This window comes from Sebastes fasciatus, chromosome 12 (assembly GCF_043250625.1).
Source record: "Sebastes fasciatus isolate fSebFas1 chromosome 12, fSebFas1.pri, whole genome shotgun sequence".
NCBI lineage: Eukaryota > Metazoa > Chordata > Actinopteri > Perciformes > Sebastidae > Sebastes > Sebastes fasciatus.
This window is the reverse complement of record NC_133806.1, coordinates 7,902,071-7,914,858: the sequence shown is the minus strand read 5'-3', so window position 1 is coordinate 7,914,858 and position 12,788 is coordinate 7,902,071. Positions and strand designations below refer to the sequence as shown.

The 12,788-nt window shown below is 38.5% G+C and overlaps 2 protein-coding genes and 1 long non-coding RNA gene across 3 annotated transcripts; all 3 read right to left on the bottom strand.

Moving 5' to 3' along the window:
* Positions 1-180: 180 nt before the first annotated feature.
* Positions 181-6,460, bottom strand: LOC141778587 (dromaiocalcin-1-like). Its single transcript, XM_074652950.1, has 8 exons — positions 6,357-6,460; positions 6,149-6,211; positions 5,797-5,874; positions 5,539-5,628; positions 4,938-5,123; positions 4,696-4,859; positions 4,454-4,566; positions 181-479 (listed from the first exon to the last, which is right to left on the bottom strand). The coding sequence occupies exons 2-8, from the start codon at positions 6,162-6,164 to the stop codon at positions 338-340; spliced, it is 789 nt and encodes a 262-aa protein (XP_074509051.1). The 5' UTR covers positions 6,165-6,211; positions 6,357-6,460; the 3' UTR covers positions 181-337.
* LOC141778593 (uncharacterized) lies at positions 975-2,591 on the bottom strand. Its single transcript, XR_012596105.1, has 4 exons — positions 2,253-2,591; positions 1,906-1,983; positions 1,648-1,737; positions 975-1,232 (listed from the first exon to the last, which is right to left on the bottom strand). It is a non-coding gene; the product is annotated as an uncharacterized LOC141778593 (long non-coding RNA).
* A 242-nt stretch (positions 6,461-6,702) lies between the features above and the next one.
* LOC141778592 (CD209 antigen-like protein C) lies at positions 6,703-11,291 on the bottom strand. Its single transcript, XM_074652954.1, has 7 exons — positions 11,171-11,291; positions 9,301-9,372; positions 9,036-9,125; positions 8,192-8,353; positions 7,931-8,094; positions 7,716-7,807; positions 6,703-7,639 (listed from the first exon to the last, which is right to left on the bottom strand). Exons 1-7 carry the CDS (start codon positions 11,196-11,198, stop codon positions 7,516-7,518), a joined length of 732 nt encoding a protein of 243 aa, XP_074509055.1. The 5' UTR covers positions 11,199-11,291; the 3' UTR covers positions 6,703-7,515.
* Positions 11,292-12,788: the final 1,497 nt, after the last annotated feature.

Here is a 12,788-nt window from a genome sequence, read left to right as displayed (position 1 = left end):
ATTATTTCCGTGGTTATTGATTATTTGTTTGGACCAGACTGCAGAGATTGTATCTCTACTACTCTCTCTGTTTTCCTTTAGGCCAGTGGGCATCAATACTCCACTGAGCTCCAGTCACATTGAGCTAACTGAGCAATATGTAAGAAAAAGACAGTAACAACAATGTGCGGCAGCATTTTTATTCAATGCTGGTGTCAGTAGTCAGATTCACAGTATTTATAATCTAACTGTGTGTATACATGAGATCTGAGTGTGAAGTAGAAATCTTGATATTTTTAAGCCAGTTGATATTATCTTGCAGAGTATCCAGTAACCTCCTCAAGTATGACTTCTCTGTTTAAACAGATAAAGCTTTGTTTTTGCAGATCCATCGGTTTCTGTTACTACAACTCACTGATCTCCATAATCTCCTTGATGTCCATCCTGAGGCCTGGACAGATATTGCACAGTGACCGTAAAAAGGAGCTGCTATCCAGGAGCTGAGGGAAGAACATAAATGTTTAGATCAAGGCTGATCAATTTTGTGATTCAAATTTAAAGAGTTAAGGGATGTGTCTCTCACGTTTCAGTCAGATCACTTCCATCGACCCACTTCCATTTCCTATTTTCAACTCTCAGGCCAATCCAGTATCCATCAGTTCCTGAACTTGACCAGCTGTAATCACTGATTATGTTCTGACAAGAGAGACAGTTACTGGATATATGAATACTATACGTGAATAAACACACTGTGGCCTACAGACTCACACCTACATAAAATTAATTTTCATTTCACATAGGCTAAAAAATATTTTTTTTCATTACCTTTTCTGCATCATTGTCTATAACAACCAAATCTGAATTCTTTCCTCTGCAGTTTTCTCGAGCTTCTTCCCAGGTTTTCCATTTAGGGAGATCAGGGTTATTTATCAAATAGCAGCTGAACTGGAAGTATTTCCAACCATCCTGACAAGGTTTACACTGTCTCTCTGAAACAACAACCAATACACAAGATTACTGCATTTTGATATTATTATAATTAGTGGTTCTTTTTAGAATTCTGATACCTTCAATTACTCTGGGGCAGTAGGCATCAATGCTCCACTGAGCTCGACTGACGTTGCCGCTTGTCTCCATGTTTCGTAATTGTTCTGTTAAGATGTTCTTCTGTGCCTCCAGCTCCTGGTTTTGTGTGTTCAGCTGCTGGATTTCTGCCATCAGCTTGGCGTTGTTTTCAGAAATGACAGAGGTAACTACAGTGACAGACAGAGGACACTTTGTTTCAAGTCAAGTTCATTTTAAACAAAACACAATTCAAAAGTGTTTGACATGATCATAAAAGACATTAAAGTATGGGTTAGTCTAAGTTTGTTAAATCAAGTGTTTATCTCCCAAAGTCTTTTTTAGTATAAAATGTCCTCTTTGTGTTGCTATCCCTCTGCTGCAGCTCAGCACAGAAATACTGTTCCCAAAGACATCATTTTGTGGTAAAAGGTTGTAACTTTAGATGATACACACTTGATGTCTCTTACTCAGACTGCTGAGGCCTCATATTAGCTTCACATAAACATTGTAATGCATCTTTGCACAGGGTCAGTATGACAGACCTGTCCTTTAAATGGGGACTAACAACAAGCTAAGAAAACAAAACAAAACAGTGGTACTCACAGTGGATACGAAGGCCCATGATGACTAACAGTATCAGCCAACACACTGCTACTGGTGGAAAGGACTGAGTGAAGAAGCGAAACCTCTGGTCTGAGAGAAAAATAAGAATTCAGTTGAAGCACCTCAACAATGTGATTTAACACAGTCACAGGTGTTTTGTTTCAACCTTCATCACCATCACATTTTTACATCATGATTGATAAATAACTCATGCTTAACAATATTACATTTGTTAAATGTATTGTTTTCATAATGTACCTGGAGGGGCTGTAATTTTCTCCACAGTGCATACAGGTTCATTAACATAGTCATAGTCAGCTTCTTCTGTGATTTCCTCTGAAAGATAAACAGATCAAACTCAAATGTTTATATGTTATATGTAGTTTCATTTGCAACATCTTCTCACTTTGCTGCAGTTCACCTTTCACCAACAGCTGTTCAACCGTGACTATTTTTTTTTATCACAATCAAATATCTTTCTGTTGAAGAGCCATTAGATAAACTTAAACATCGTACTTCTTAAAATACACTATTTGATTTTTCCTTAATACTATAATTTGTAAATGTTTTGTTTTGTTTCTGGTGAGAACATGTTGTTAACATACCTGCGCTGGCTGCCATTCTACCCACATTCCTGTTAAGATAGGCAGCTTCTTCCTCAATTTTTTCTGAGAAAAAATACATTAAATAAATTAATTAAAGGAAAAAAAATAATTAAAAAAATGGAAATTTAAATTAATTATTTTAAAACCCTTGGTGCTAGGGTGTTGTCAAGCATCAGCAGCATCATTACAACATCATGTTACATAAAAAAGACACAGTAATGTCTTACATGCAAACACATAAACATTAAAATATTTACCAGTTTCTTCCGGTGGTTTTCTGTTCACCCTGAACAAATGTTTAAAATCCTGCTGCAGTTCTGTATGAGAGCTGTTAGGAGGGCATCTGGTCCGCTGTGATGGTCTTCACTTCTGCTTTGAGGTTATGACTGTTTTTTTCCCACGTAGCAGCTAATAATACCATGTTTTAGTGAAAGAAAGTCTAGTGGCGTGCATTACTGTCTGCACATTTTCTCTGTCGATATTACCAGGGAGAGCAAAGTCATAAATGTACTGATTCTAGTGGTCTAAAAAGCATACATGTTTGATTATGCCAGTGAAGGGTATAAGGGAAGGACCAACATGCAGACAATAGAGGCAGGAAGGTACAGTTCAGTGGTTTATTAAAAAAAAATACAAAAACTCATGGAGATGGCTAGCAAGTCTAAACAGAAGCTATATTAAAGGTGCTATTGATAACATTATCGGCTGTGGCTCAGAGGGTAGAGCAGGTCGTCCACAAATCGGAAGGTTGGTGGTTCGATCCTGGCTGCTCCGGGTCACATGTCGATGTGTCCTTGAGCAAGACACTTAACCCCAAATTGCTCCCAAAGACATAGCCATCGGTGTGTGAATGAGTATTTAGATTAGATCCTGATGGCCAAAGATGGCACCTTAGCAGCCTCTGCCATCAGTTTATGAATATGTGTGTGAATTGGTGAATGCTGTCATGTAGTGTAAAGCGCTTTGAGTGCTCGGAAGACTAGAAAAGCTCTATATAAATGCAAGTCCATTTACCATTTACCATTAAGCCAGTAGATTTCACATTCTCCCTCCCCCGTTCCATTGCATTCACTTCACAACAAGTAGTTGCCAGGCACTCACTTCAATCTCAGCCATTTATCTGTTTTTTTCCACACTAACAATTGACCTAGAGACACCACGTGATACCAACGTCATTTTACCATTGGCTCACAAGCCTTGTTAGAAGCGGGAAACCGAACATCAGATATCTTCCACAGAGATAAACAAAACATTCACTTTGGACCTGCCAACATTTTTACCACGTGATACCAACGTCATTTTACTATTGTCTCACAAGCCTTGACCTGCCAACATTTTTAAAAAGATAAATTCACAATCATAATTCTTTTCAGGAAAAGCCATACTTTTATTTGAGACCTTTCTAAAAGCTCTGTGGTTGTATTTGAATTTTTTTTATAACTGTCATCCTGACATATTGATATTCTTTACATCAGATGCTTAAGAAAACAGCTCTGGGGACATTCTGTTGAAAACAAGTGAATGCTTTTCATCCTCTGTAGTTGTTTCAAGCCTCTTCCCAAGTTCTCTGACCATCAACGTTAATAATTGCATAGCAGCTGGACTGGAAGTGTTTCTGACATGTCTTCAGAGACCAAGTGATACATTATGTGATATTATTTCCATGGTTATTGATTATTTGTTTGGACCAGACTGCAGAGATTGTATCTCTACTACTCTCTCTGTTTTCCTTTAGGCCAGTGGGCATCAATACTCCACTGAGCTCCAGTCACATTGAGCTAACTGAGCAATATGTAAGAAAAAGACAGTAACAACAATGTGCGGCAGCATTTTTATTCAATGCTGGTTTCAGTAGTCAGATTCACAGTATTTATAATCTAACTGTGTGTATACATTAGATCTGAGTGTGAAGTAGAAATCTTGATATTTTTAAGCCAGTTGATATTATCTTGCAGAGTATCCAGTAACCTTCTCAAGTATGACTTCTCTATTTAAACAGATAAAGCTTTCTTTTTGCAGATCCATCGGTTTCTGTTACTACAACTCACTGATCTCCATGATATCCATCCTAAGGCCTGGACAGATATTGCACAGTGACCGTAAGAGGCTATCCAGAAGCTGAGGGAAGAACATAATTGTTTAGATCAAGGCTGATCAATTTTGTGATTCAAATTTAAAGAGTTAAGGGATGTGTCTCTTACATTTCAGTCAGATCACTTCCATCGACCCATTTCCATTTCCTATTTTCAACTCTCAGGCCAATCCAGTATCCATCGGTTCCTGAACTTCCCCTGCTGTAACCACTGATTATTTTCTGACAAGAGAGACAGTTACTGGATATATGAATACTATACGAGAATAAACACACTGTGGCCTACAGACTCACACCTACATAAAATTAATTTTCATTTCACATAGGCTAAAAAATATTTTTTTTCATTACCTTTTCTGCAGCATTATCTATAACAACCAAATCTGAATTCTTTCCTCTGCAGTCTTCTCGAGCTTCTTCCCAGGTTTTCCAATAAGGGAGATCAGGGTTATTTATCAAATAGCAGCTGACCTGGAAGTGTTGCCAACCATCCTGACAAGGTTTACACTGTCTCTCTGAAACAACAACCAATACACAACATTACTGCATTTTGATATTATTATAATTAGTGGTTCTTTTTAGAATTCTGATACCTTCAATTACTCTGGGGCAGTAGGCATCAATGCTCCACTGAGCTCTACTGACGTTGCCGCTTGTCTCCATGTTTCGTAATTGTTCTGTTAAGATGTTCTTCTGTGCCTCCAGCTCCTGGTTTTGTGTGTTCAGCTGCTGGTTTTCTGCCATCAGCTTGGCGTTGTTTTCAGAAATGACAGAGGTAACTACAGTGACAGACAGAGGACACTTTGTTTCAAGTCAAGTTCATTTTAAACAAAACACAATTCAAAAGTGTTTGACATGATCATAAAAGACATTAAAGTATGGGTTAGTCTAAGTTTGTTAAATCAAGTGTTTATCTCCCAAAGTCTTTTTTAGTATAAAATGTCCTCTTTGTGTTGCTATCCCTCTGCTGCAGCTCAGCACAGAAATACTGTTCCCAAAGACATCATTTTGTGGTAAAAGGTTGTAACTTTAGATGATGCACACTTGATGTCTCTTACTCAGACTGCTGAGGCCTCATATTAGCTTCACATAAACATTGTAATGCATCTTTGCACAGGGTCCATATGACAGACCTGTCCTTTAAATGGGGACTAACAACAAGCTAAGAAAAAAACAAAAAACAGTGGTACTCACAGTGGATACGAAGGCCCATGATGACTAACAGTATCAGCCAACACACTGCTATCGGTGGAAAAGACTGAGTGAGGAAGCGAAACCTCTGGTCTGAGAGAAGAATATGAACTCAGTTGAAGCACCTCAACAAGGTGATTTAACACAGTCACAGGTGTTTTGTTTCAACCCTCATCACCATCACATTTTTACATCATGATTGATAAATAACTCATGCTTAACAATATTACATTTGTTAAATGTATTGTTTTCATAATGTACCTGGAGGGGCTGTCATTTTCTCCACAGTGCATACAGGTTCATTAACATAGTCATAGTCAGCTTCTTCTGTGATTTCCTCTGAAAGATAAACAGATCAAACTCAAATGTTTATATGTTATATGTAGTTTCATTTGCAACATCTTCTCACTTTGCTGCAGTTCACCTTTCACCAACAGCTGTTCAACAGTGACTATTTTTTTTATCACAATCAGATATCTTTCTGTTGAAGAGCCATTAGATAAATTTAAACATCGTACTTCTTAAAATACACTATTTGATTTTTCCTTAATGCTATAATTTGTTAATGTTGTTTTTTTGTTTTTTTTCTGGTGAGATCATGTTGTTAACATACCTGCGCTGGCTGCCATTCTACCCACAGTCCTGTTAAGATAGGCAGCTTCTTCCTCAACTTTCTCTGAGAAAAAATACATTAAATAAATTAATTAAAGGAATAATAATGCAAAAAATGGAAATTTAATTTAATTATTTTAAAACCCCATGTTACATAAAAAGACACAGTAATGTCTTACATGCAAACACATAAACATTAAAATATTTACCAGTTTCTTCCGGTGGTTTTCTGTTCACCCTGAACAAATGTTTAAAATCCTGCTGCAGTTCTGTATGAGAGCTGTTAGGAGGACGTCTGGTCCGCTGTGATGGTCTTCACTTCTGCTTTGAGGTTAAGACTGTTTTTTTCCCACGTAGCAGCTAATAATACCACGTTTTTGTGAAAGAAAGTCTAGTGGTGTGCATTACTGTCTGCACATTGTCTCTGTCGATATTACCAGGGAGAGCAAAGTCATAAATGTACTGATTCTAGTGGTCTAAAAAGCATACATGTTTGATTATGCCAGTGAAGGGTATAAGGGAAGGACCCACATGCAGACAATAGACGCAGGAAGGTACAGTTCAGTGGTTTATTCACAAAAAATACAAAAGCTCATGGAGTAAGTCCAAACAGAAACTTTATTAAAGGTGCTATTGATAACATGAAGCCAGTAGATGTCACATTCTCCCTCCCCTGTTCCATTGCATTCACTTCACAACAAGTAGTTGCCAGGCACTTTCTGTCAATCTCAGCCATTTATCTGTTTTTTTCCACACTAACTGTTGACCTAGAGATACCTCGTGATACCAACGTCATTTTACTATTGGCTCACAAGCCTTGTTAGAAGCGGGAAACCGAACATCAGATATCTTCCATAGAAATAAACAAAACATTCAGTTTGGACCTGCCAAAATGTTTAAAAAGATTAATTCACAATCATAATAATTATTTTCAGGAAAAGCCATACTTTTATTCGTGACCTTTCTAAAAGCTCTGCGGATGATTTTTTTTTTTTATATATATATATGTATATGTAACTGTCACCTCGACATATTGATATTCTTTACATCAGATGCTTAAGAAAACAGCTCTGGGGACATTCTGTTGAGAACAAGTGATGCAGCACCACCTGTTGGCCAAACCAGAAGCAATAACCTTTATAATGTCACAGGAAATAAGACAACTGAGCAATCTTGTTGGTCCCTTTCATCACTCTATCACTATATGGTGATAAAAAACATTACGTCACTGCGTCTATTAAAGTAGAAGAAAAACACATTCAATGTCATTGACAAATGTAGAGCACACACATACACACAAAGCACATACAGTTGATATTATCATACATGTAATTAATCTTTACAGAGTATCCAGTATGACTGCAGTTATTAAAAAGATAAAGCGTTCTTTTTGCAGATCCATTCTTGTCTGTCATCGCAACTCACTGATGTCCATCGTCTGTACGCGTTAGAAATTGCACAGTGACCGTCAGTAGGAGCTTCTATCCAGGAGCTGAGAGAAAAACATGATGTTTAGATCAAGGCTGATAGATTCTACGATTCAAAGTGTTCAGGAACGTGTCTCTTACGTTTCAGTCAGATCACTTCCATCGATCCACCTCCATTTCCCATCTTCGACTCTCAGGCCGATCCAGATTCGAGTGTAACGACTGATTATGTCCTGACAACAGAGAAAGAGTTTTATAAACACACGGTGGCCTACAGACTCTAATGTTCAAACCTACAGAATATCCATTTTTATTTCATAATTGTGTCATAAGAATACCCACAGTTTTTTCATTACCTTCTCATCTTGATTATGTACAACAGCGAAATCTGCATTCTTTCCTCTGCAGTCTTCTCGAGCTTCTTCCCAGGTTTTCCGATCAGAAGGCCTAGCGTTATTAATCGCATTGCAGCTGGGCTCGTTGTATTCCCAGCCCTCCTGACAATGTTGACACACTCGCTCTGAAACAACAGATACCAACCAATAAACATCATAACTGCTTTGAGATATTATCATTATTGGTTATTTTTGGACTTAATTAATGGGATCTGAACATACTGTTTTTTATGATGGGGCAGTAGAGATAAATGCTCCACTGAGCTCGACTGGCGTTGAGCTCATTCCAGTTGTTCATCTGTGACTCCAGCTCCTGGTTTTGTGTTTTCAGGTCCTGGATTTCTGCCGTCAGCTTGGCGTTTTTTTCAGAAATGAGGGAGGTAACTGACAGACAGAGGAAGGTGTTGGGCTTTTAGACTTTGTTTCAAGCCAAGTTCATTTATATAACACATTATATACCAAACACAATAAAAGAAGTGTTTTACATGACCATAAAAGATATTAAAGTGTGGAATCTCATGTTTCAAATTTATCTTAAAACAATAATAACGTGATGATATGAACATGGAAACTGTGTTTTCTTGCTCTGACCATTCCTCCTGTTCATACTGGTGAATAAGAGATCCCTTTGTAATGTGAGAGATTGGGGACAAAGTCCACAGTCCTTTGTGCAAAAACCCATTTCAAACTTTAGCTGAAGCCAGTATGAGGTTCCAATAGTCTTAAGTTTGTTAAATCAAGTGTTTATCTCCCAATGTCTTTTTATTACAAAATGTCCTCTTTGTCCTTTTTTTAGAAATACTGTTCCAAAAGAGTGAATTTGGTACTAAAAGTTTGTAACTTTAGATGATATAAATTTGATTTCTCTAACTCAGACTGCTGAAGCCTCATATTAGCTCCAGATAAACATTGGAATACTTCTTTGCACAGGGTCAGTATGAAGAGGAGGAAGGATTACACCAAGCAAAAACTGTCTCTATGTACTAATGTGAATCTGACCGGCCTGTCCTTTAAATAAGGACTGACAACAAGCTGAGAAGAAAAAAACACAAACAGTGGTACTCACAGTGGATACGAAGGCCCATGATGACTAACAGTATCAGCCAACACACTGCTATCAGTGGAAAAGACTGAGTGAAGAAGCGAAACCTCTGGTCTGAGAGAAAAATAAGAACTCAGTAGATTAACCCTCAATAATGTGATTTAACACAGTCACAGGTGCTTTGTTTCAGCCTTCATCACCATCACATTTTTGGACAAATAAACATAGGTAAATCAATTTCATGCTTGACAATATTACATTTGATAAATGTATTGTGTTCATAATGCACCTGGAGGGGCTGCCATTTTCTTCACAGTGCACACAGGCCCATTAACATAGTCAACTTCTTCTTTGATTTTCTCTGAAAGACAAACAGACCAAACACAAATGTTTATGTGTTTATATGCAGTTTCACTCCCAATATGTTGAGCACACCGGAAGAACCATGACACAAAGGATGGATTTCATAATCAATTTCAACATTGTGAAAGCAGTTGTTGGCAGTCATTCAAAGCATCAGAGGCAGCAGCTACAGTATATACGGGAACTGCCTAATTTATCTATTTTCAAAGCCTTGACTTTTTTAGCGCACACTAATAATAAGGTATCTTCGCGTTTGCTATGCGGCTAATAAACCACTGTACACAACTGTAAAATGAAAGAAATCCCATACTTGTGTCAATGGGAATTCCCAAGTGATGTCAGTGATATGTAATATTAAGGTACGTATCCCCCCAGTAATGCTTTCATTAGGTTTATTATACTGAAAGTACTTGGCTCTGTTGTGGAAATTGGCGGCTGCATTTATTTTTTAGCAACAACAACGTTGACATGCTGACGGTTAAAATATATGACCACACAACTTGGTCTTACTTCCTGACAGCCTGTCTTTACAATGCAATAAGGCAGTGGTTCCCAACCTGGGGTCTGGGCCCCCCTTAGGGCGGCGGCAAAGATCACAGGGGGGGAGCCAGGATTTGTCTGCTCTGAGGTTGTCAAAATTATGTATAACTAAATTCATAATAACTGGATGATTTATACAACAGTCTGTATATAAAATTCTTTAAAAATATATATTTTTTTGTTACTTAGTAGCAAAATCTAACGACATATTCTGCTTCAATCCATATTTGTTAGCATTTAGCCTTTCAAAAACATCAGATCAGATTTTCATAGATACAAGTACAGGGGACTTCAAGGAAAATAGGTTAGGAACCATTGCAATAAGTGATACTAATGCTAAATACTCAGTAATTACCAAAGTATTATGTTCAGGCTGTTCTCATACACCATTGTAATTATACCTACAAAACGTAAATGTGCTGTAATTTGTATTTATCCCACAAAATAAATTTGTATGTAATACACGTAATTGTGAACGAGGAAGTATAATTAGCGGCGAACACCACCTGTAGTGAGGAAGTCGGGGTGGATGGATGTATCTAAAAACACCAGATTTTCACCCAGGAGACCAGTGTTCGTGTCCCCTGTGAAACCAGAAGTCAATGTTGATTTATTTGTCATGTAACTTCCATACTTAAATTACGCCACTTCCTGTGTTATTTTAACCCTTTAACTTCCAGTGTTGTGTTTATTAACTACAATCTTTCCTAAACCTAACAAAGTTGTTTCCTGTGAAGACGCAAGTTTATTTTGAAAAGACTGGAGCGGAAATTGACGCTGAACACGCACGAAAAATGAGGAATAACTTCGTGAAATATCATATGAACCGTTGTATGAGAATACGTTCAGACTGTTTTCATACACCGTCTATGGTAGCCTATACACGGAAACCACCCACCTGTCTTACCCTGTATGTGGGCTATACTACTTAATGTAATTCCCATATAATTACAGACCAAACCTCTTTCAGCTTTGATTTTACACAGTAATTACCCTATAATTTACACCAATTCCCGGTAATTCTTCTACAACTTGTCATTATAATGATTTTACTTATTTACTATTACTAATTCAACTATTTAATTTTACTTTACTGTCATTTCTTGGCAATTTCTTCACATTACTACGTAATTAACGGCCTGTAAATGAAAGGATGTTGTAAAGCATCAGAAGCATTATACATAGAAAAATGTAGACAACGGCAGAGAAAATAATATTGTAGGTAAACACATAATTATTAGAAAATTTTAAAGTACCAATTTCCTCCAGTGGTTTTCTGTTCATCCTGGACAAATGTTTAAAATCCTGCTGCAGTATGAGGGTTGTTAGGAGGGAGTCTGGTCCGCTCAGATTGTCTTTAGTGGACTTCTGCTTTGAGGTTGGCACAGTGTGGAATTTTCAATTGCCGCCTCATCCTTTTCAATCATGTAGCAACTTCCTTAATTACGTCGTTTGTTCTAAGTGATGAAAGCTTACTGATATTTTCAATGAGCAATATGTGGGAAGATGCTGTGGCAGCATTTGTAATCAATGTAATGGACTAAAACTGAAGTAATTTGCTTCTAGATAGATGGATACTATCACTTAAACGTCACCTCTACATATTAATATTCTTTACATCAGATTACAAATGCTTAAGAAAACAGCTCTGGGAGCATGCTGTTGAGAACAAGTGGTGCAACACCCCCTGTAGGGTTAGGGTTAGATGGCCGCCAGACCAGTCCTGTGTTTGTGTGTCTGCATGTGAGCTCGGAATTTATGTTTTATTTATGTTTTATTTTGTCTGCTGATCTGGCTGTTGTAACGTGTAAAGTGTCTTCAGCTTGTACTGGACTGAGAGCATAGTGCCTATTTATTGGTTTCTTACAAAATCCATAAATTACAGCCTAGCCTCCTCTGCTAGCTATAGCCTGGGCCTCTTCAACCTGCTACAGCCTGACCCCCTTTGCTGGCTACAGCCTAGCTTCCTCTGCTAGCTGTAGCCCGGGCCTCTTCAACTTGCTTCAACCTGCTACAGCTTGGGCCTCTTCAACCTGCTATAGCCTGGGCCTCTTCAACCTGCTACAGCCTGGTTTCCTCTGCTAGCTATAGCCTGGGCCTCTTCAACCTGCTACAGCCTGGCTTCCTCTGCTAGCTATAGCCTGACCCTCTTCAACCTGCTATAGCCTGGGCCTCTTCAACCTGCTACAGCCTGGTTTCCTCTGCTAGCTGTAGCCCGGGCCTCTTCAACTTGCTTCAACCTGCTACAGCTTGAGCCTCTTCAACCTGCTATAGCCTGGGCCTCTTCAACCTGCTACAGCCTGGCTTCCTCTGCTAGCTATAGCCTGGCCCTCTTCAACCTGCTATAGCCTGGGCCTCTTCAACCTGCTACAGCCTGGTTTCCTCTGCTAGCTGTAGCCCGGGCCTCTTCAACTTGCTTCAACCTGCTACAGTTTGAGCCTCTTCAACCTGCTATAGCCTGGGCCTCTTCAACCTGCTACAGCCTGGCTTCCTCTGCTAGCTATAGCCTGGCCCTCTTCAACCTGCTACAGCCTGACCTATTGGTTATTGGTTTGGACATGTTTCATCCACTAAAACCTTCCTGGCCTTTTTGGCTCACAATCATTTCTATTTTCTGGATCACATCAGCTCATACAACCTGCCTTTCTAGCAGGTACACACAGGAGACTGCCATCATTTCTAACGGTGTTGGTACATTGGACTTCAGTTTATCAACCAGGGACATTTCATCCTTCTGGATTACAAAGACTTTTGGACTTTCTACTTGGTGTGTAACAAATCTTATTCCTTTGTACTCTTACATGTTATTGCAGCAGTTCCACGACTCCTCCTCTTTAATTTTGACCAAACCGTCAATGAAAGATAAACATATGC